Here is a 20,422-nt window from a genome sequence, read left to right on the forward strand (position 1 = left end):
TTCACGAACCCTTCTCACCCTCTCATCCTCAATCTTACCTTGTACTATTTTGTCAATTCTAGCAAGAGGTGTAGAATCTATGCTACTACAAAGAGAGGCCCAAGACTTGACTTTCAGTTCGGTTTCAGATGATGACGACTTGGATTCGGTGAACGGCCTACTCCATTGGCAAATGGAGGATTATGAACTCTTTTCGAGCTATTACATGTTAGGGGTAAAGGAAGTAAGGGAGAGGAGAAGTACGAATTTCTAATAGAACACAAAGGAGTGAAAGGAGAGGCGCAATTAGATGAAACACCTGCACACACATTTAGCGATGAGAAGCCTATTAAATGTGAAGAACCCACAATGAAGATGATGAACTTAGGGGACGAGGCTTATCCAAAAATGATATTTGTGGGAGATGACTTGAACCCAATTTTGAAAGTAGCAACGTTTAAGATATTCATGGAATATAAGAATGTTTACACTGTGGACATACAAAGACTTGAAGGGAGTACCGCCAAAATTGTGTGTCCACCGCATTCCACTAATAGGAGCAGTACCCATACAGAAGCGATCATATCGCATGAACAAAAACTATGTTGCATGAGTCATAGATGAGATCAACTGGATGCTTGAGGTAGGCATTATTTTTTGGGTAAAGACAAGTGAGTGGGTATCTCCAATTGTGATATCACTAAAAAAGGATACCACTCAAATAAGGATATGTGTCGACTTTTTCTATTTAAATGAGGTAACAATTAAGGATCCATTCCCAATACCATTTACTGATAGTATTTTGGAGGAAGTTGCAAGGCATGAAATATATTCATTCATGGATGGATTTTCCGGTTACAACTAGATATCCTTCGCAGAAGAAGATAAGGTCAAACAACCTTCATGGTAAAAGATGGAGTGTACGCCTACAAAATGTCGTTTGGTCTGTGCAATGCTCCAACATCGTTTCAAAGAATCATCCTGCACATCTTCGACAAGATGTCAGTTGGAAACTTCAAAGCATTCTTGGACGATTGGTTATTTTACAGTGCAAAGGACAAGTATTAGACTGCACTTAGGGAATGCATGGAAAGATGTAGACGAGCACAACTAGCACCAAACCTGAAGAAGTGCAGATTTATGGCACCTCAGGGGAAACTATTGGGACACATTGTATGCAAAGCAGGATTAAAGACGGATCCTGACAAAGTCTGAGTGATTCTAGAAATGCCACCTTCGACATATTAGACCAGGGTAAAATCATTCTTGGGACACAGGGTATTATCGGAGGTTTATTAAGAACTTTCCAAAATATCTTACTCGCTCGACAAGCTAACCTGCAAGGGAGAACCCTACAAATGGGAAACAAAGCAGGATGAAGCCTTTGAGGGATTGAAAATACAACTAGCCACAACACCCATCCTGACTTATCCAAATTGGGACAAGGAGTTCCATGTACATGTCAACACGTCAAACTATGCAATCGGAGCAATGTTGGCACAGATAGGTGATCACAGATTGGACCACCCAGTCTACTTCACAAGTAGACTATTTTCTAAGGTAGAAAAGAATTATAGCACGACAAAGCGGGAGGCTCTCGGAATGTTGTACGCCATACAGAAGTTTAGACACTACCTACTAGTGACTCCATGTTCTACGTAGATCATCAGGCCTTGCTATACCTCATAAACAAACCAATCATCCAAGGATGGATAAGTAGATGGCTACTTTTGTTGCAGGAATTTACAATTTAAATTGTGGTACGACCTGGGAAAAGCCACGTTAGTGCAGATCATCTATCCAGGATCAAATCGGGAGAGCTCTGGAGGGAGTGGATGACGACTTTCTTGATGCGCAACTATTTTAGACCGACGTACTATCATCCTGGTACAGGAGTACTGGGGAATATCTTTCATAGGACAATTTTTGAGGGAAATGCTATTGAGTGCGAGGAGGAAACTAGTACTGAGAAGTTGAACATTCCAATTAATCAATGGGTTGCTATACAAGATGGGACCTGACCAGATTCTAGAACAATGTGTTATGGAGGAAGAAATACCAAATGTATTGAAGGAAGCACATGAAGGGGTTGTAGGAGGACATATGGGTTGGACACAACTGCATGTAAGATACTTCTCGCAGGATTGTGGTGGCTAACCGTGCACAATGATGCCAAGGAGTGGGTCGTTGCATGTGATACATGCCAGAGAGCTGGGAAGCCACTAAAGAGGGATTTTATGCCTCTGAACCTGTCATATGTGTAGGAACTATTCGAACAGTGGGGCATAAACTTTGTCAAGCCACTGAAGGTAAGCAAAGCTTGGAGATGCAGATACATTGTAGTAGCAACCGAGTACCTTACAAAGTGGGTAGAAGCGCAAGCCCTACTAGACAACTTTGCCCTAAGCACGATGAGATTTATCTACGAGCAGATCATTATGAGGTACGAAATCCCAATACAGTTGACAAGCGACCATGAGGGACATTTTGTCAACCATGTCATTTGACTACTCACCACAAAATTCAAAATCTATCATTACCTATCGAGTTAGTACTACCTGAGAGCAAACATACAGGCAAAATCTATAAATAAAATCTTGGGTGTAGTAATTTACAAGTCCTGCATTGTTGAAGGTGAAGATTGGGAGGAAAAGTTACCATCGGCCTTATGGGCATACCGTACCTCCTACAAGGTTACCCTAGGACACTTCGTTTCAGTTAATGTACAGTTAGGAGGTCGTGGTACTAACATAGTTCATGGTACCAAGTTTACGAATAGTAATTGCAAAGAAATTAGGAGATATGGAAAGTCTCAGGGAGGTTATATAACCTAAACAAACTTGACGAACGACTACTACAAGCACAATGGGCCACCAAAGTTTCACAGCGTAGACGCAAGGTTTGACATGACAAGCATTTGAAGCTAAACAAGTTCCAACCAGGTCAATTAGTATTAAAGAATAACGGGCGTAAGGAAATCAAACTTGACAAATTTAAGGTGAAGTGGGTCGGGCCATTCCAGATTCGTGAAGTGGAAGATAATGAAGCAATAAAACTATGGATGCTGGACAGGAAGGAAGTGGTTGATCCTGTAAATGGTTCGAAGCTAAAACTTTACCATGAAAGGAATAAGGTCCCAAGAGAGAACAAGACCCGAACAAACAACTCAGAGGCAGTATACATATGTAATAAATAACAATGTATATAGATAATAATAATAAATAAATAAATATAGATAATTATAAAAAATATGTGCAAAATGAGAACAAGATGCAAGAGTATATGTAAAAAGATTATTTTAGTAGAGTAATGATAAGGTTATTGTACGACCAAATAGAGACACCACCACAGAGAATAGAAAGATTGTGCACTATACGGTAGAAGAGAGGAAGAGCGAGAGTAGCAGTGTACAGTCTTGGCAAAAGAAAGTACGGCCAGAGGAAAAAAACATAAAAGGCACTGTACGGTTTTGGCAAAAGAAAGCAAACAAGAGAGGAAAGAGCTATCGTATAACCAATGCAGAAAGCGACTTAGTACCATACGAACAAGATAAACAAGAGAGTACAAGCAAAGACGAGCACCGTATGGCCAAGTTAGAGGAGGTAGAGATACCGTACGGCCTGAAGGGACAATGGCAATAGAGTAAACTCACCGTACGGCCATATGGCTTAATACAAAATAAAGCTTGGATCACTGTATAGACATTGGAGCTAGAAGCATAGTAGGAACTTCATACAAACGTACAGCCTTGGCAGGAGGGCATGAATGCAATCGTACAACAAGCTAGGACAAGTCATATTGCACGGATGTTAGAGGAGACGTACCCGTATGGCCCCAAACAAGAACAACTAGGAAGCAAAGTTTCAGACACCATATGGCCACATAAAAGTGAGACGTCAAACACTATATACCATACGGTTCCTAGGAAAAACAAGAACTTTTGGCCTTGAGGCATTAAAAGGAAAGCAAAGAGTTATTGTATAGCCACCATAGAGATAGGAGGATTGAGAAGAAACACCGTACACTCACAGCTGATTAAGGAAAGAGAAGACCATTGTACAAACAAGCATTCATAGGCAAACAAAAGGAGATTCATATAGAGCAGAACTGTATGGATTACTAGGTAAATGTGAGTTTGTCCAAGGAATTGTACGGAGCTAGTGAGTAATACTAACCATTTTTCTTCACACAAAAAGACAAAAGAGTAGACCGTTATGCAATCAGCCGGGAAGAGAGCTTGGAATTTGGACAAAGATTCAGTAACCAACACAAACATGAACAGAAATGTGAAGACTTTTCCCTCAGGTGTTAGTGTTGCAGGAGGCACAAGCACATGCACAAACAAAAAGAAGGGCAAACAGGTAGTACAGCTAGCGGGTACACCAGCTCACCTCACACCATAGAATATTTCTTTCGAAGGTCTGAATGGAGCTGAATGTAGGAAATGGTGGCAGATACACCTAAGAACCATCTGGTGAAGAATAGCATTTGAAAGGCATAGGTGGAATGGGCGATACAAATGCCAATGTTTTGCATTTGATATTACAAGGGCTTCCTGCGCACGATGATAGAGACCTACGATTGGTTCTCAAGAACTAGTTCATTTGCTTATCTCAGGCTGGATATGGTACTCTCATTTAGGGCATTGGATTTCACGCAAGTATTTGGAATACCCGATTATGCACAAGGAAGTAGAAAAATTGATAATAAGTCTAAGAAGTTAAATCAAGAGGTAAAGGCGTAGCTGATACAGATTGTATGTGGTGACTTGTCAAAAGCAGAATAAGAAGCTCTGATAGACACTTTGAAAGGCAAAGGACTAAATAAGTCCAACATCTAGGAAGGGCATTGGCATTGCCTCATGGACCTAGTGAACAGTAGGCTCACAAGATCAAGCTGCGCATTGGATAACTCATTTCCACAAGTAGCGATGATGAATAGGATCCTGAATGAGAGAGTGTACAATTAAGCTACACTACTGGCAAAAAGGATGTATGAATTTATGACACTAAAGCATAAGACATTCTACATGCCTCACTACGCAATTGGGTTATTTCTAGATGCGACAGTGTGGATGATTCCTCTTAACAAGCTGGAGGCCAAGCTTGGCTCGCTTGTGCCAAGTGAGCCCCCATTTTATGTAGTGGAGACACCTAGACACACTAGGCAGCTAGAAGGCCATGGTCGGGCAAAAGTGACCCAGACAAGATGCAAGAGATATAGATTGTTGTTGGCAGGAGACATCTTCTAATGAGAGTGGGACCAACGGAGAGGAGGAAGAGGATGACAAAGAGGTGGAAGTTATTATGGCAACATCATTGCTGTTTTTGCGACTTGCACTTTTGACAACAACACATTTGGTTCCTGTGGGTTCACATGGTGTACACATTCCAGGGTTTGGACTATTCAGACAGCCAGTGGTGATGACCCCTGTCACAGTAGCGGCTTAGTTGGCTGTAGCGACCCTAACCATTCCAAAGGCCGTGGCCATAGTTGAGACAGAGCCCCAGCCATCACCAATGACCGCTTTTCTAGAGGAGGTGATGCCGTTACCGACACGTGAGGTTACGATAGCCTTACCAAAGGAGGTGATGGAGTTACTGGTACAGGAGGTTCTAGAGAGTTCGGGGACACCAGAAGTCAGACTAGAGGTGGTGGAATCAGATGCAGTAGTCACGATAGATGATGCATTACTGGCCACCAATGAGGGTACTGCAACAAACTTGAGTGTGCAAAACTTAAGTGAGCAGGTCTTAAGTAGGTACTTGGGTAGGAGATTCAACATCACACCGACATCTGTCACTATCTCACCTATGAGAGAAGTACCTCAGATGATGGATCTCCCAGCCCCACCAAAGGAGAGTCCTATCGTCATAGTTAAACCACCACCCCCTCCTCCAACAGGGAGTACTGCAGAGAGGATGTTAGAAGCAATAGAGGCAGCAATGGCCATAGAGCACCCCACACCATTTGACCCCTTGACAGCTCTAGGGGAGGATGTCGAGACGTACTTGACGGATGTGGTGACTTGAGGTTGCCGAGTAGTAGTCTCAGCACAGAGATGTGCTTTGGATGCAGTGGTGTGGGAGTTAGAGCAGATGTTGTCATTCATGCAAGTTGGTTGTCCAACAGCCTTCTCAGCATGTTTCGAGGCGAGAGGATGGCCAAACATAGAGACCCCTGAGATGTGGCAGGAGTGGACTACTGAGGGGCTTGTAGTAGAGAAAAGAGTTGAAAGCCTGACACAAGAGATAGTACAAGTGTATCGGGAGGCATACTATGCTCTACGCAAGAGTAAGGCGGATTATGTGGTAGCAGCAAGGGCTAGGGAGGAGGCAGCTACTAGATTAGCCACAACAGAGGCCAGTTTCGCTGAACAACAAGCAGCGTGGGAGAAGGAGCGGGCAACACTTCTTGCTGAGAAGGAATCAGAGAAGGCAACGTTTGTATCTCAGTTGGGGGATGCGAAGAGGGAATCAGATGCGAAGGAGGTAGAACTTTGAAACATAGCTTAGATGATGACAAGATCATTAGAACTTCAGATGTAGGATCAGCTGAATTTGGACACTCGAACGTAGTAGATACATGAGTTGTGTGCACAACTGAGTGAGCTACGGGCACAGAGACATCGACTACACCAGCCCTACCAAGGATGCAACCTTCTTCTTCTTAGTTTGTTTTGAGTCTTGATGTACTTACTAGTTTAGTTGTCTCTATTTTGTCGTCCGGAGACGACTTTTATTTTGGGGGGATGATGTTGTCAGTAATATAATGTAACCAACGGGATTAGTATTAGAGGCTGAAAGGTTGCGTGATGGTTGAAGTCACCCCTTCAGGAGATATATGTACATCGTGCGAATGGAATTATGAATCATCATTATAATCATGATTGCATATCTGCTTATATGAATAAAGTATCTTGTTTTGTGTTACATTGTAATCTCTTAATGCAATAAATATCCGTTTACCCTATATGGTAAACAAGTAATGTCTCTTCATTGCCAAACCTTCATTAAGAGCCTAGCTAACAAGTTGAAGAAGAATTTTTCTCGCTTGGCTATTTATAACCAGCACATTATTTCTGTTATTGAACTGTAAAGTGTGCTTCTATTCTATAATTTATTTGATATTCTTCTGTAATACATATACTTTCACAACATGAATGATAACTTTTGTTAATTTTCTAAGTCCTCGAAGTGGACATGCACAACTAAACCAGTTGTGACATCATTTTATGAACTACTTCACAAGAGTGAAAGCTTCAATGTTTTCAAGAAGCTACCTTTGCAAGTAAAGCAAAATTTTAAAGAATTAGTTATGCAAGAACAGGTGCATAGTAAAGGCAAACCTAATACTGTCCTCCTTTTAATTGAGTAGAAAACACTTCCATCCAAACACTTAAGAATTTCTGAACCCTAGCTTGTTTGAAAATCCCCAACACAAAGGAAATAGTAGAGAGAAGAATTATTATTGTATTTGTTCTCTATTAGTTCCTCTAGCTCCCACAACTGTGGCTTGTCTTTCTCAGTTCATTGTTTTTTTCCTGTTCCTAATTCGTTCTGTGCCTTCTAAAACAAGAACGTATGTTTCTCTTTTTATCAGTTCTCACGTTTCAATATCCTTTAAATTTCTGATGCGTTTCAAAACCGTTACTCAAATGAAATGCAATTTCCAAAATATCCTCGCTTTCTTATGGTCTTACCAATACCCCATTGGTTATTCCAAAGGAAGTGTTGTTTTTTATTCAATTTTCTTTCACATTTCCCATAAAATAGGGTTTGATCCCATTTATATTCTCGCTGTAGTGCAATATGGAAGATTAAATATCTTGTGTCAGGTCCACTTAACCTTTTCAGCATTTTATAACAAGTGATGGTACACGCACGCACGCACACACACACACACACACACACACACACACACACACACACACAGAAAGATATATATATGTTTCAATATAACAAGCTTGGCTAAGAACCTAACCCTTAAGGGGTTGTGGCTAATTAATTTAATACTATACTTCAGAAATGAATGGTTTGGTCATGATTAGTATAGAAGATTGAATACTTAAGTATGTCATTATGTAAATACACACTCACACACATACCCCTATGTTCACGTGTATGCATGCCTTGATTTTATACATTTTGCATGATTACATATATACATTCATATTTTATTGTTTTATGTATTTCTTAATTTACATTCACACATAATTATGTATGTATTATATCATCAAATTGATTTAATTAGATAACCAACTTGGTTTCAAATAATGTATCCTCAGTTTATAACCCTTAAGCTCACTAATGAAAGCTTAACTGAATATTGGTTTGTGTGATTTAAATGATCTACATAAGGAAAAGAATAACTCTAATAATCCAACTGACCCTCTAGGTGACACAATAGAGATCTAATCATTGGCCGCACATCTAGGTTCAAACCCTATATGTGCCACTTAGGGATTTTGTGAGGTTAGGTTAAATGCTCTAGATGTGGCACTTCCCTAGAGCTTTGGAGGACAATTTGATCCTTATTTAGACGTCACAACTACATGATGATGCTCCTCCTTGCTCGGAAGACAACAGACTCTTGCATCCACTTGCACACACATACAATGTTGTTAGCTGACATTTTATAAATTTGGAACACATTCACACTCACATTCAAAATTGTAGAGCGCACACATGCTTATCAAAACATATACAAGTCCTGAATCCTATATATCTGACCCTTATCAAATTCATCATTTCCGTGTTAATGCAGTATATCATAATTAAACTACTTGTTCATCAATCCAAAACATTAAAAGCATTATGTTTATAAAACATTGTGCATCTATCAAAGTGCAATAACATAGCAAGATAGGGGTGTAACACTTACAAACTTTGTCAGTACCAACCCATAAGAGACAACAAACCCCTCTTAGTGATTTGTAGGCTCCTACACAGTGGAGACACCAATCTTCACAATTCGTAGGCACCAACCCTTGCAACTGAGCACCAACTCAGCAAGTGACACTGATCTTTTCTAAATTAGAAAGCACCTATATCTTTAATACCTTCTTCAGAGCTCTGCTTAATTCTGCTTCAGTTCTAACTTAATCTTTGCTCCATATCTTCCTTATATCGATTCTCAAGATCACCTCATATCTCTTCCCTACTTCTATCTTATATCTCTACTCAAGGCTTGCAGTAAAGTGTGCTCCAAAGTGATGCAGTTTCTTTTCCATATAATTTCTTACGTCTTTGCTCCAAATCTGCTATAAATATGCAATAATAATTCCTCCAAGATTGCTTTATTAATGTGCTCAAATGCTGATATGAATTGCCTCAATAGATTGATATATATTGCCTCTATATGCTGGTATAATTTGCCTCTAAAACTTCTCTAAGTCTGTTGTGAAGTTCCCTCAAAATGACTTGCTATAAGTTTCCTTAAAATGTTTTGAAGTAGGTTCTTCCTCCATGTTCTCATGTGAGTCTTGAATTTCTAACTCATCTAAGCTCTTTGACCTTTTGAAGGCAACGTCTTCCTCGAAGGTGACATCTCTTCTCAGCTCTACTTGGCCTTGTCTAGGTAGGTATATCCTATAGCCTTTAGAAGTTTCCTTGAAAATGTTTTGATAATAATAAACACCCGATTAGGATCAGGACTCTTTGACATAACAATTCATTGTGCATCTTCACACTAAATAGACATGTCCGCCCGTCCTGTGATCTTTAGAAGGTGCATATATAAATATGATCGAAGGAAAGAGATCAGAACCATTGGAATCAATTTAATAGTTCTCTCTTCTCACTGTCATCAGATCGAGTATCAAGGAAAATCGTAGAAACACTTGTCTCCACATTGGATTGTTATCTGATTAATATTTGATAGTGATTCATTATTACCTATAAGGTAAAATACAAACCAGTACTACTGCAGTCTAATATAAATACAGATCAAAATCGACAGTCTGGTATAAGATTACTAGTCTTTTGCATCGAGTATTTATCTTGAATGAAAGAAGGCATTTTAATGATGTCCATGAGACCAATAGTCTAAGGGATCAAGAATCAAATCCTAAGCTCTCTTCGTGTTCTTCCCCTTGTCAACTTTCCAATCATTAATCTTTATTAGGAAACTGGCAGTTTTGTGAAGCCTTGCTTCCTTGAAAATTTGGTTTAGATAACCCTCTTTCAGGATGTTTTCATATGTCCCTCTATGAATATTTTGGTAAGGACCACATTCAAAGATGAAGTGTCATTTAGTTTGAACTACTCCTTCGCTTTAGAAAGTAGATGTTCTTTCTTCCCAAACCTCTTTGGGAGCCTTCCACCACTCGTCTCACATCTTAGATGATGAGACTTGGTTCTTAGTTGTGTGACTTACAATCTAATCTTTTTTGTCATGATCTCAAGTGGGTTTAAACTCTTTCACAAAATGGGCTTGTTTTGTCCACATGGGAATGATTTCAATACGTCTTTTAATCTCTTGATTTGTGTTGGGATGTTTTTGCATGTCAATGTCCCATTTTCTCATTCACTTCTCGGCTTCTTGTTTTGGTTCCTCTCTCGACGGTTGCTTTTATTTTGGTTCATGTTCTTTCTCTTTTTCTTTCCCCAACCACTGTTTGGTGGACCTGTTGTTGGCGTTTCCTTTGTCGTGCTGTTGGAGTCCCTTGGACCCTTTGTCAGTCTTTTGTCAACCATTAATAAATTTATCTTATCTTGTTTTGTTTCATTTACGTTTTGTTTCTACAGACTAGCCACTCCTCAACAACTAGCTTAGGTGAGTGATATTTATTTATATTTTCAACTTTTTAAAAATAGCTTAAAATAAATAATCATTGATGCCTCCATTGGAAACATACCTGCTTTAGCCTAGGAATCTCACGTGGGACCATTGATTCAACTTTGAGGCTACTAGTGATAAGATGCTTTTGTATTCTTTTTATTTGTTTCCATTCATGATTTTGAAATTGTGGTCCTTCAGACCTCATGACCATAGAGCGCAATTGGCTTAACTTTGCTTGTCTACAACTGTTTTGCAGTAGGAAAGAAGCCCTTCGACCTTTAGTTATAGAAGTCTCCTAGTTGAGCTTGTTGATTGGTTGTCAAAGTTTGGTAGACAGTTCAATGGTGATGCCACATTTCCATTGTTAGGTGTTGTGTTCCATGCCTTTTGATAACCTTGATTAATACCAGTGGATCCTTGATTATTTCCTTGCATGTTGCCTTGATTGTATCTTTGATAATTTCCTTGATAGCTATTTTGGGTTTCTTGACGAGTCTTCAACATGCCCTATAACTAATTATTTTGGTTCCTCAAGTAAGTGATTTCACTTGACTACTTTGTTTGATTAACAATTTGTTTCATCTCATCTCTTTCTTCTCGAGTTCATGTAGAATGCTTTACACCGTGAAGATATATAGATTGTGATTGAGGAGTTTGAGAAATAGGAACTCCAAGATTAAATACCAACTTCGATGGAGCTAAATATGTTAATTGAGGAGATTGATTTACAACTGGTGAGCTCAAGTTTGGTTAAGCCCATATACTTGACTTGATGGAACTTGATATCCACTTGCCCCCATGTGGAATGATGGTCCTGACATAATTTTACCCAAATTCTTACTTCAATAGCCATAGTATATACCTCAATCAAATCTACTAGAGGAGGATGGGACTGCCTTACAAACATGGAAGTGACATGATCCAGTGTTACAATAAATCTCTCTTGCCCCTGCATCGACTGTGTAAGGGGATTGCAGCCTTGTATATGCTCTATGGAATTGATTGTTAAATGAACTTCTAGTTCACCTTCTTGCCTCTTGACTTGCACAAGTTGTGAAAACAATTTGGATGGTGAGATGGGAATACCAAACTTTCTACAAAAGCTTTCTTTAATGCCTCCCATGAATCTATGAAAGAGGTGGGTAAATTTATAAACCAATTCATAGCTTCTTCCCCCAAAGAATAGATACGCAGTCGACATGCTACACTTCAATATTCAATTTGCTCATTGCATAGTGCTCCTTCCAAATTTTTGATGTGATTATCCATTATTTTATTGGGACCACCGACTTAAAAAACTTGGGGAAGATTTGTCATAGTTCTTAGGCATATCATGGTAATCATTAAAAACAAAAAGGAACCATTTTGCTAGTGTCCCATTGCAACATTGACTTTTTGTATCAAAATTGTTTGAGCTTGAGAAGCTTGAACAAAAATTTGTTGAGTTGCAACTAGAGTTGATTAAAATGAGTAATTTGAGACGAAACTGCTCTTTCAGGACTTGTTAACTAGCTCAAAGAATTTGGTTCACTTGGACCAATGTTTCAATCACTTCTCCTTTGTCTATGAGATTGCAGTTCTTCAAAATCCTCTACTTGCTTCGAAGTTGATCTTAGCAACCGCTCTCTTCTTTAAGATTCCAACTTTTCAAACCTCTTTGGTGAGAATGAGCTGATTTTCTTATCCTAGGTCTTTTCTCTTCTTAGTTCGATTGGGATTGCAACAGACCACCTTCCCCCATTTCAATTCTCTTTGGATGCCCCCACTCACCTCCTCTCCTCCTAGCAAGAGTTGAATGAGAATGATTTGCTCGACATCTACAGGCAGTTTTATCATGACATTGAGTAACCTACTTGGGGGGGGGGGGGGCTCCACTTGAGGATGGCTTCTTATGTTGAGCACTACATGGTTTTCTAGGATGGAAGTATTGTGCGCCTCTGGTGCCTCACTCGCCACTAGTCCCATGCCCTATGTATCTCTTTGGGATCTTTAAGGGTGGGCTCTTACGGGCTATGTGTATAGACTGACCACCAAATTGATAGGGAAGATAGGATCTGCCATCTTTGCTCCCTAGGTGAGGCAGAAATGGAGATCCATTTTATCTTTCGATGCCCCATCTACTATGACATCAAGGGGAGGTTTTACTACTTATTTAGAGAGTGCAGGCACCTCTCTTCATTCTTCAGATACTGATAGGAACTAGTCTATGGTAGTGTAGGTAGAGGCTGCCCACTCCTTGAAATACTTTACTTACACAAAGGTTAACCCTAATCACTTAAAGGGGGTACACTAGGTGCCCTAACCCAAATTTCAAGGGTTCACTAGGGTTTGACAGCATTCTAGACCAGTCAAAGGTAAATTTGCCTTTCCTCACTCACCAGTGGCTTGCAATTCCTCTTCTTGCACCCATAGCACCTTCACTCCATGCTTTCACAATCCATTACACCCATTCCATAAAAAATGACTCACCCTTGCAAGAATCCAACATTCCTTGTTTCAATTTCTAACCGAGAACAACCCAGTCTCGCCTAGGGCTTCCAAGGAAAGTGCTTGGTTTTGTGCTTCTTGCTCCATCCCTTCTATGATACAAAGAACAGAGTGTCGACTAGCATTTCTCAAGGTTTCAGAGATTTCCAGCCATGGGGAATGCAGGTAGACACCATTTTGTGAAGTCTGCCCCAGTACTCGCCAGTGAACAGGCAGTTCACAAAAACATTTATTTCAAACACCTACTGATTGGTAGAACCTTCAAACCAAACCAAAAAGCAAGGAATCAAAATGCAGTAACTAAATCCAAACACAAGATCAAGTGAATCGTATTGCTACCAAAATCATTCTATTTACTTCAAAACTGTCAGCATTTCTCTATTTACTATTAGCATCCGTACTTCTCAAAACTTCCCACCTCTACCATTTTAATTTGGAGGGCTTTAACATGTCATTTTCGAACTAACTAAACCAACTCCTACTTGTTGATAACCTCCTTGTGCTTGCTAACAACTTTTGCAACTTCTTGGACAAGAAAATTGCAAAATTGTCAATGTGCAACTTTTGCAATATTGACAATTTTTGCATTTTCACTCTTCAAACTTTATGAATCTTAACATCATGACTCCAAATCAACTATGGAAGTTATTTAGACCATGTTTAGGCCATTTCCACTCCTAACTACCCTTCTACACTAAATTACAATTTTTTAGCACTATTGGACCTTATTCACCACATTTTGCCAATCCAACATTTTGACACCAAGTTGCCTATAATGCATTACATTGTTTCTCCACATGCATAAGGACCCGAAAACTAAGAACCTTATTACTCCTAACTCTCTCAAAGACTCCTATTTGCTTGCTAACAACCTATCCTAGGTGATTCTGCACCAAATACACTGATCAAAGGTCTCTTGTGCTCTATCTTGAGGAGGCCTTGCAGCTTCATGACCATATTCTAGAATTTCTATTCCTGTTGAGGCAAATTTCTGACCAGCTCATCATCTCCTCCTTCATGCCTGGGTCTCCTGCCGGGGGAAGAAGTGGTCATTCGACTTGTCTTTTTGCAGACACCATTTGGTGATCCCACTGCAGGTTGTTGCCCTGTTGTACATTTTCCAGTCCCTTAGACCCTTGTGGTCTCTGATTGGACATTAAGAAATTTATCTTATCTTATCCAGTTTGGAACTAGTTTTGACTCTCCTTCAATTTTCTTGAGCTAGTCTTTCAACTTCTCTCTTGCAATTCTCCTTTGAATTTTCCTCTTTAGTCCCTGGGCTGATTTTTTTCTTTTTCCAATAGATTACTCTTTTGCAAATATTCTTGGTCACTTCTTCTCTCTCCTAGCAAAAGCGTGAATGATGCAATGATATTATCACGGGGTACTTCCCAACCACTTTTTGGTTGGCACAATTAAGGAAATACTTCAAACATGCCTTCCTTTTAGTTCCAAATCTGTTGATGAATGTTCTATGACTACACCAACATAGAATGCAGCACCAAAGCACTCTATCCTCTCTTGATCAAAATCACCATGTGTGCTAAGACTGTACAAAAGATTATAGAAGCGACTCCATTGTGAATAATATGGTGATATGAGTGTGCAAACAACTGCTAACTTCTATTCAAAATAAAGCGCAAATGGGATATGGGTTTTGAAAGCTAGACTACTGCTGCTAATACAAGAGTATGTTTATGTTGTTGTCAGAACGAACCAGTCCTAGCTATACCTAGTCAACTATGCTTAGGATGGTTCAAACTTCAAAGGATGCAAGTATGATGTTCAAATTACCAATGCTCATCAAAACCATACGAAATGCAAATCAAAGATCATCAAGTAATTGAAGTGAAGTTCATACGATTGGGTATATACAAATCTTGCACTGTTGTTTGCAAACAACAAACACCAAAAGGCATGGGCACTTTTTTCACCATGTGTTCAGCAACAACAAAATCTCTCATCATCTAATCATATCGTATTATTTCACTTCAACTATTCTAACTTTTATTTCAACTTTAGCAAACAAACTTAGTGAGGAATGTAGGAAACCATGGAATGCTCGAAAAGTTCATAAGTATTCACCATGCAAAGACAACAATGAATATTTAAAATATTAGGGAATATTTTAAATATATAAGAAAATCTTCAATAGTCATATGAAAACATGGATAAAACATGCTTGTATGCATTATAGAAGCTGAACATATAACCTTTGTTGAATAATTTAAATTGAGACTTCACATGAGAGTCAAACTCAAGCAAATAATGAAAACTCAACATTAATACTATAGGATAACCAGGGACGAGTTTCCAAGTCTTTGAGTTTCTGGGATGCTCCCATTTCCAGGACAGATAAAATTATGCTAGGTAACACTGGGGCCGTCAATACTAGCAAGTATAGTGACTATCAGTTTGCAAAAGCGTTAAATGCTTCTATTAGACCCAATATGATGCATTTTTTGTAACTTTATGAAATTGATTCTCTTTGCAGTCCCGCCACAAAGGATTATGGCATATGCTAGTAGAATCTATTGTGTGATGTAGTAATATATATAATCACTAATAGGGCATCACAGTATTATTTTAGTAATTTGGACTTGTGGCATAGGGATGAGATTTGCAAACCAGTTCTCTACAAGTAGCAAGCAGTTAGGTAGGATTTAGCCTGCTCTTTATCTTTAACTTACAGAGCATCATAACGATATGTTTATTATCTTGATTAATAGTTTACTTACAAGAGTTACAAACTATTTCTCTGTGGCTGGTGAACATTTCAGTAGGATTTTACATAAAATATTTAAGTATGGTTCATGTGTATAAAATCAAATAGCTGCTCTCAAAATTACTTAGTGCTGAGGCAGCCAATCTTTGAAAGTTGATAATAAATCTCTGAAATTTCCTTCTGCCAAGGCATTTAGACATTTATGTCTGATACATTTATATTCTGGATGGTTGGGATTTGCACGACATTCATATTATATTCATTTATGATCATGCATTTAATCATTTTTTTCTTGGAAATATGTGGAATTATGAAAGGGATATATATCTGACGAGTGTTTGTTTAAATGCAGGTAACAGAGACGGGAGTAGAAGTACTGACAGCACGCTTACCCAGCTCTCCAAATGTCTTCCCTTGGTAGATTTCTTTAATGATTGTTCAAGTGCCTGATGTCTGAAAAGTGAAGCTGCACAGTAATTGTGAGTGGCTGCTACTTTGCACATCATTATTCATCCAGTGTAAGTCATCCAGAAATTGGTTGTCAATACCCAAATCTCAGACTGTTCTTCTAGATTGCAGAGTACAGCTGTTTTCTCAAGGAAGTGTCTGAGCATGACTGGCACGTTTGAAATAAGAGAAATCTGTCATATTTTCCCCTTTCTATTTGTCAAATTCTTCCATTGGTCATAAAATGTATTAGAACTCTAATTCGTTTGACAAAATTGTACATGCCTGGATGGAATTGTTTTCGCTGCTTCTAGGGTACATCTGAATTTGTTTTAGCGGCAAAGGAAACCTCAAACCTGTCATTCTCTCTGAGCACTTTATTTTACTTAGGAAGATCAAATTTCCCTGATGATTATGGCCATCATTAGTTATTATATCATCTTACACGTAACTAGAAATGCAGGGTTAAAGTATTTTCCAAAAGCTTTTTATTCTAATTCAATAATCTTATTGTTTAAGGCAAATAATTCATGCTGTTAGTAAGAAGTGCATTTTGAGTTCAACTGCTAGATTAATTGTAAAAAACGATAAACTATGTGTCAGGCCAAATGGAGAAAGCAATGAGAAAAGGTGAAACTGATGAAATGGAAGGGAACAATTGAAATGGAGGTTACATATATTTGATGAAGAACTTTCTAGCAAATGCCATTGTAAACTATCAGATCTTCCTTTTTGCCACCCTTTGTTCTTGCAATGTATATGGAAATTGTGTAATTTTGGAGTGTGTTATTCTTACAAGCGGAAAGCCATGAATATGATTCGCGTGGGGTGTTTATCCATTCATAAAGTCATCTTCACAGAGGCTGTGCAACTTACATGCAAATGATATTCCATGATAATGGAATGTTGCATAATTAGGCGTTGGAAGACCATTCTGTTCAGCTGCAAGCATTTAAATCGGTATTTGGCAATTTTATCCTATGGTAAAGGAATATCACAAAATTAGATGTTGGAAGACCATGTATATAATAATCTGTACCAAATGAGTTTGACGTAGAGTTTGATAAATTCTTGTTGGATTTGCTAGAATTTTGGTATAGATTGTAAAGCACTCTTACAGTGATTTATCAACCTCTTAATTTCAAGCTACTTCTATATCTCCCACCATCAACCTAAACCTAACACACGTGAGAAGTTTTCTAGTTGATTTCTTCTGCAGACTTGGTCTTTGTTTTGCTTGTTTTTCTTAAGGTTCTTCTGTGGCACTCAATTATTTTAAATGACGACTAGTTGTAGTCACAAATTATTGATTATACCATTTTGTACATGTGCTATTGTGGACAATGCTACTAGGATATACGTTACAGGTACTTAATCTTGTAAGTTAAAACATTAAAACACTAGCAAAACTGGTGTAAACATTTATTTTATTTTTAAATTTTTCTAAACACCTTTTTTTTGGAGTTGTAAATCAGTGAGGTCATAAATAAGGAAGTCATCTCTAGTTCAAACATTTAATTACTGCATTCAAGGAGGGTTGAAATTCGATGGCAAGAACAATAAAATCTCAACTTAACCATCACAACATGTCAATATCAGCTGATGGACAAATTTATTTGAAATGATTAAAAGAAGTGGGAAATTTTAAAATCATTAAGATAAATTATTAGCAGATAGTGGAACCTAAAAACTACAATATTGAACACTAGTTAGACATGATTGTGTATTTGGTTGTAGTGATTGGGTTTGAATATAATGATTATTCCAAATTGCTCTTAATTTTATTGTCAAATGAGGCTATTAATTATGAGGTAAGGATTCACTTTTGGCGCAATTTTATTTATCATGTATTGGAACACGCTATGTGGTTTTTCTATGTTTCAATTGTTCTTAATCCATGGCTAATTTGACAAGTCATTCTATTAGACACAGAGTGGAGATACTCAATCTTAGTGTCTTCCACTTCATTCAAATGGTGGATTTTTTTGGTTAAACTTAATCAGCCTGTTGCGATGTGATTATTGTTCAAGGTTTTGGTTTGACACTTTTAATGGGTTCAAAGAGTAACCTGTGAGATGAGTTACACTTTTAATGGGAAAAGGTAGAGGAGAGCAAAAATAACCAATGAATTGAATTTGCCTATTTGTGTTTCAAAGGTGATGACTTTTGGGAATTTCTTTCAACAACAATGACTTCTAATCTATGGCGGTGAAGGATTCTAGTATGCAATGGCTGGTCTATGATGTGTCTAAGAGAAATGAAGCTTCTTTTCAACAAGTAATGGAAATTTGGTGAGAAACGAGAGTTTTGGGTTTCAAGCAGTAGGTTGGAGGTTTTCTAGGAAGGTTTTTGTTTGACATGAAACCAAGAGAGACAATCTCAAAACAGTTAGGGTTTGCACATCAACAAAGGCAAGTGGAAATATGATTTATATTTTAAAACAAGAAAATGTTGGCTCTTTTCTACTTTATCCTTTGGCATACTTATAATGATTTTTAGTTTTGTTTCACCTCTTTATTCTCAATAGTGTCCTCAAACTATATCGAACACAAAAAAAATAGTAAAATACTTTTTTCAATTTTGTGAGCAAACCCTGGTCAGAGAACTTGATTAAAATAGGGAACATGGATTACCAGATCTTGACAAACTTACAAAAGGCATGGAAATTGACTCCACTTTGTAGAATGAGATGGTAGGATCAGAGATAGAAATAACAAGATAGAGAAATATATAGATAGATTTAAGCATTATCATAGTGGGTAGTTTGCCAACAAATGAAAGGCCTCAAACAAATAAACACAATCAAAGACATGTTCAAGGTGTTAATGCAAAAGGATTATTTGATCCCTCTCAACTTTTGAGAGAATTTTTTGACAATTGCGCCAAAAGTGAATTGGAATCCTAGATTTAATTTTGAAGCACGGGAAATAAATGCATAAAGTTCTTGCATACTAGGTCACCATCAGGATTCTTAAAATGATAGCTTTGACCAAATAAGCATGAATGATAATTATCAATACAATGATATATGATTCTATGCATGCGTGTTACTCCTACAAGTACTCATATTGCCAATTAGTGTCAAAATGTGCATATTACCTGAGCTAATATATTGCCTAGGCAATGAAGGAGATAAGTGAGTACTACTATTATACTTGAGCCCAAGTATTCACCGAGCAATTCAACTTATAGCGAACTGAAGAGTCAAACAGAGCTATTGCCAAGCATAAAGTTTACCAAGCTATATAGAGGACATCGAGCAAATGGCTATCGAGCAACAATATGTCGAAAACTATAGTTACCAAGTGGTACAAAGGCAACATCAAAGTTTGTGATGGCATAGAATATAATGCTACACAATCCTACCGAGCAAGTAAAAGGGTTTATATTGATGAGGCAAATATTTGAAATCATTTTCTTGAAGAGTGTGAATTGATTGTTTATGAATACAAGGTTGAAAGAACCAATGACAATAATGGATGAAAGACGAATGGAATGGAAAATAATTCTAATCGTTAATTGCAACCAAAGAACAATTATGGAAAGTTCTAAAAGCCTAATTAGGTCAAGTGGTGAAATGACAAAAGGAAAACTATAAAGGGAGCAAAAGTGAACAATTTCAGATGTGAGAAGTTTTGGTTCAAGAGGTTGGGAGTAGTATTTTTGTTAAGGAAATAGTGAAGTATTTGTTGTTTTTGAGAAAGGGATTGAAGTGACTAAGACAAAACAAAGGTCAGAATTAGGGTTGAGGATTGGATAGAAAGGATTTGCAGATCTATCACTAAAGGTGATAATTACATAGCAGAAGAGGGATCTAATCAAGCAAAGTAAGTTGTGACTAAGACAAAACAAAGGTTAGAGTTAGGGTTGAGGATTGGATAGAAAGGATTTCCAGATCTATCACTAAAGGTGATAATTACATAGCAGAAGAGGGATCTAATCAAGTAAAGTAAGTTGTGACTATAAAGATCATTGTTGTTATTGTTTAACCATTGTAGTAGT

The 20,422-nt window shown here is 38.0% G+C and overlaps 1 protein-coding gene across 5 annotated transcripts in view; it reads left to right on the forward strand.

The window, feature by feature from the left end:
- Positions 1 to 17,577, forward strand: part of LOC149565284 (methionine aminopeptidase 1A-like) — a 164,990-nt gene extending 147,413 nt beyond the window's left edge. For 4 of the 5 annotated variants that reach the window (XM_089818824.1, XM_089818821.1, XM_089818823.1 and 1 more), the window contains exon 17: positions 16,326 to 16,829. Coding sequence is in view for 2 of the 5 variants with exons in the window: in XM_089818821.1 (XP_089674947.1) it covers positions 16,326 to 16,394 (69 nt within the window). In the remaining 3 variants the exon portion in view is untranslated. Of the gene's footprint in view, positions 1 to 16,325; positions 16,830 to 17,023 lie in introns of those variants that run through there. The other variant, XR_016362029.1, reaches the window with a different exon arrangement.
- Positions 17,578 to 20,422: the final 2,845 nt, after the last annotated feature.

Source organism: Cupressus sempervirens, chromosome 3, assembly GCF_028749045.1.
Source record: "Cupressus sempervirens isolate cs-2001-9-10 chromosome 3, ASM2874904v1, whole genome shotgun sequence".
Taxonomy (NCBI): domain Eukaryota; kingdom Viridiplantae; phylum Streptophyta; class Pinopsida; order Cupressales; family Cupressaceae; genus Cupressus; species Cupressus sempervirens.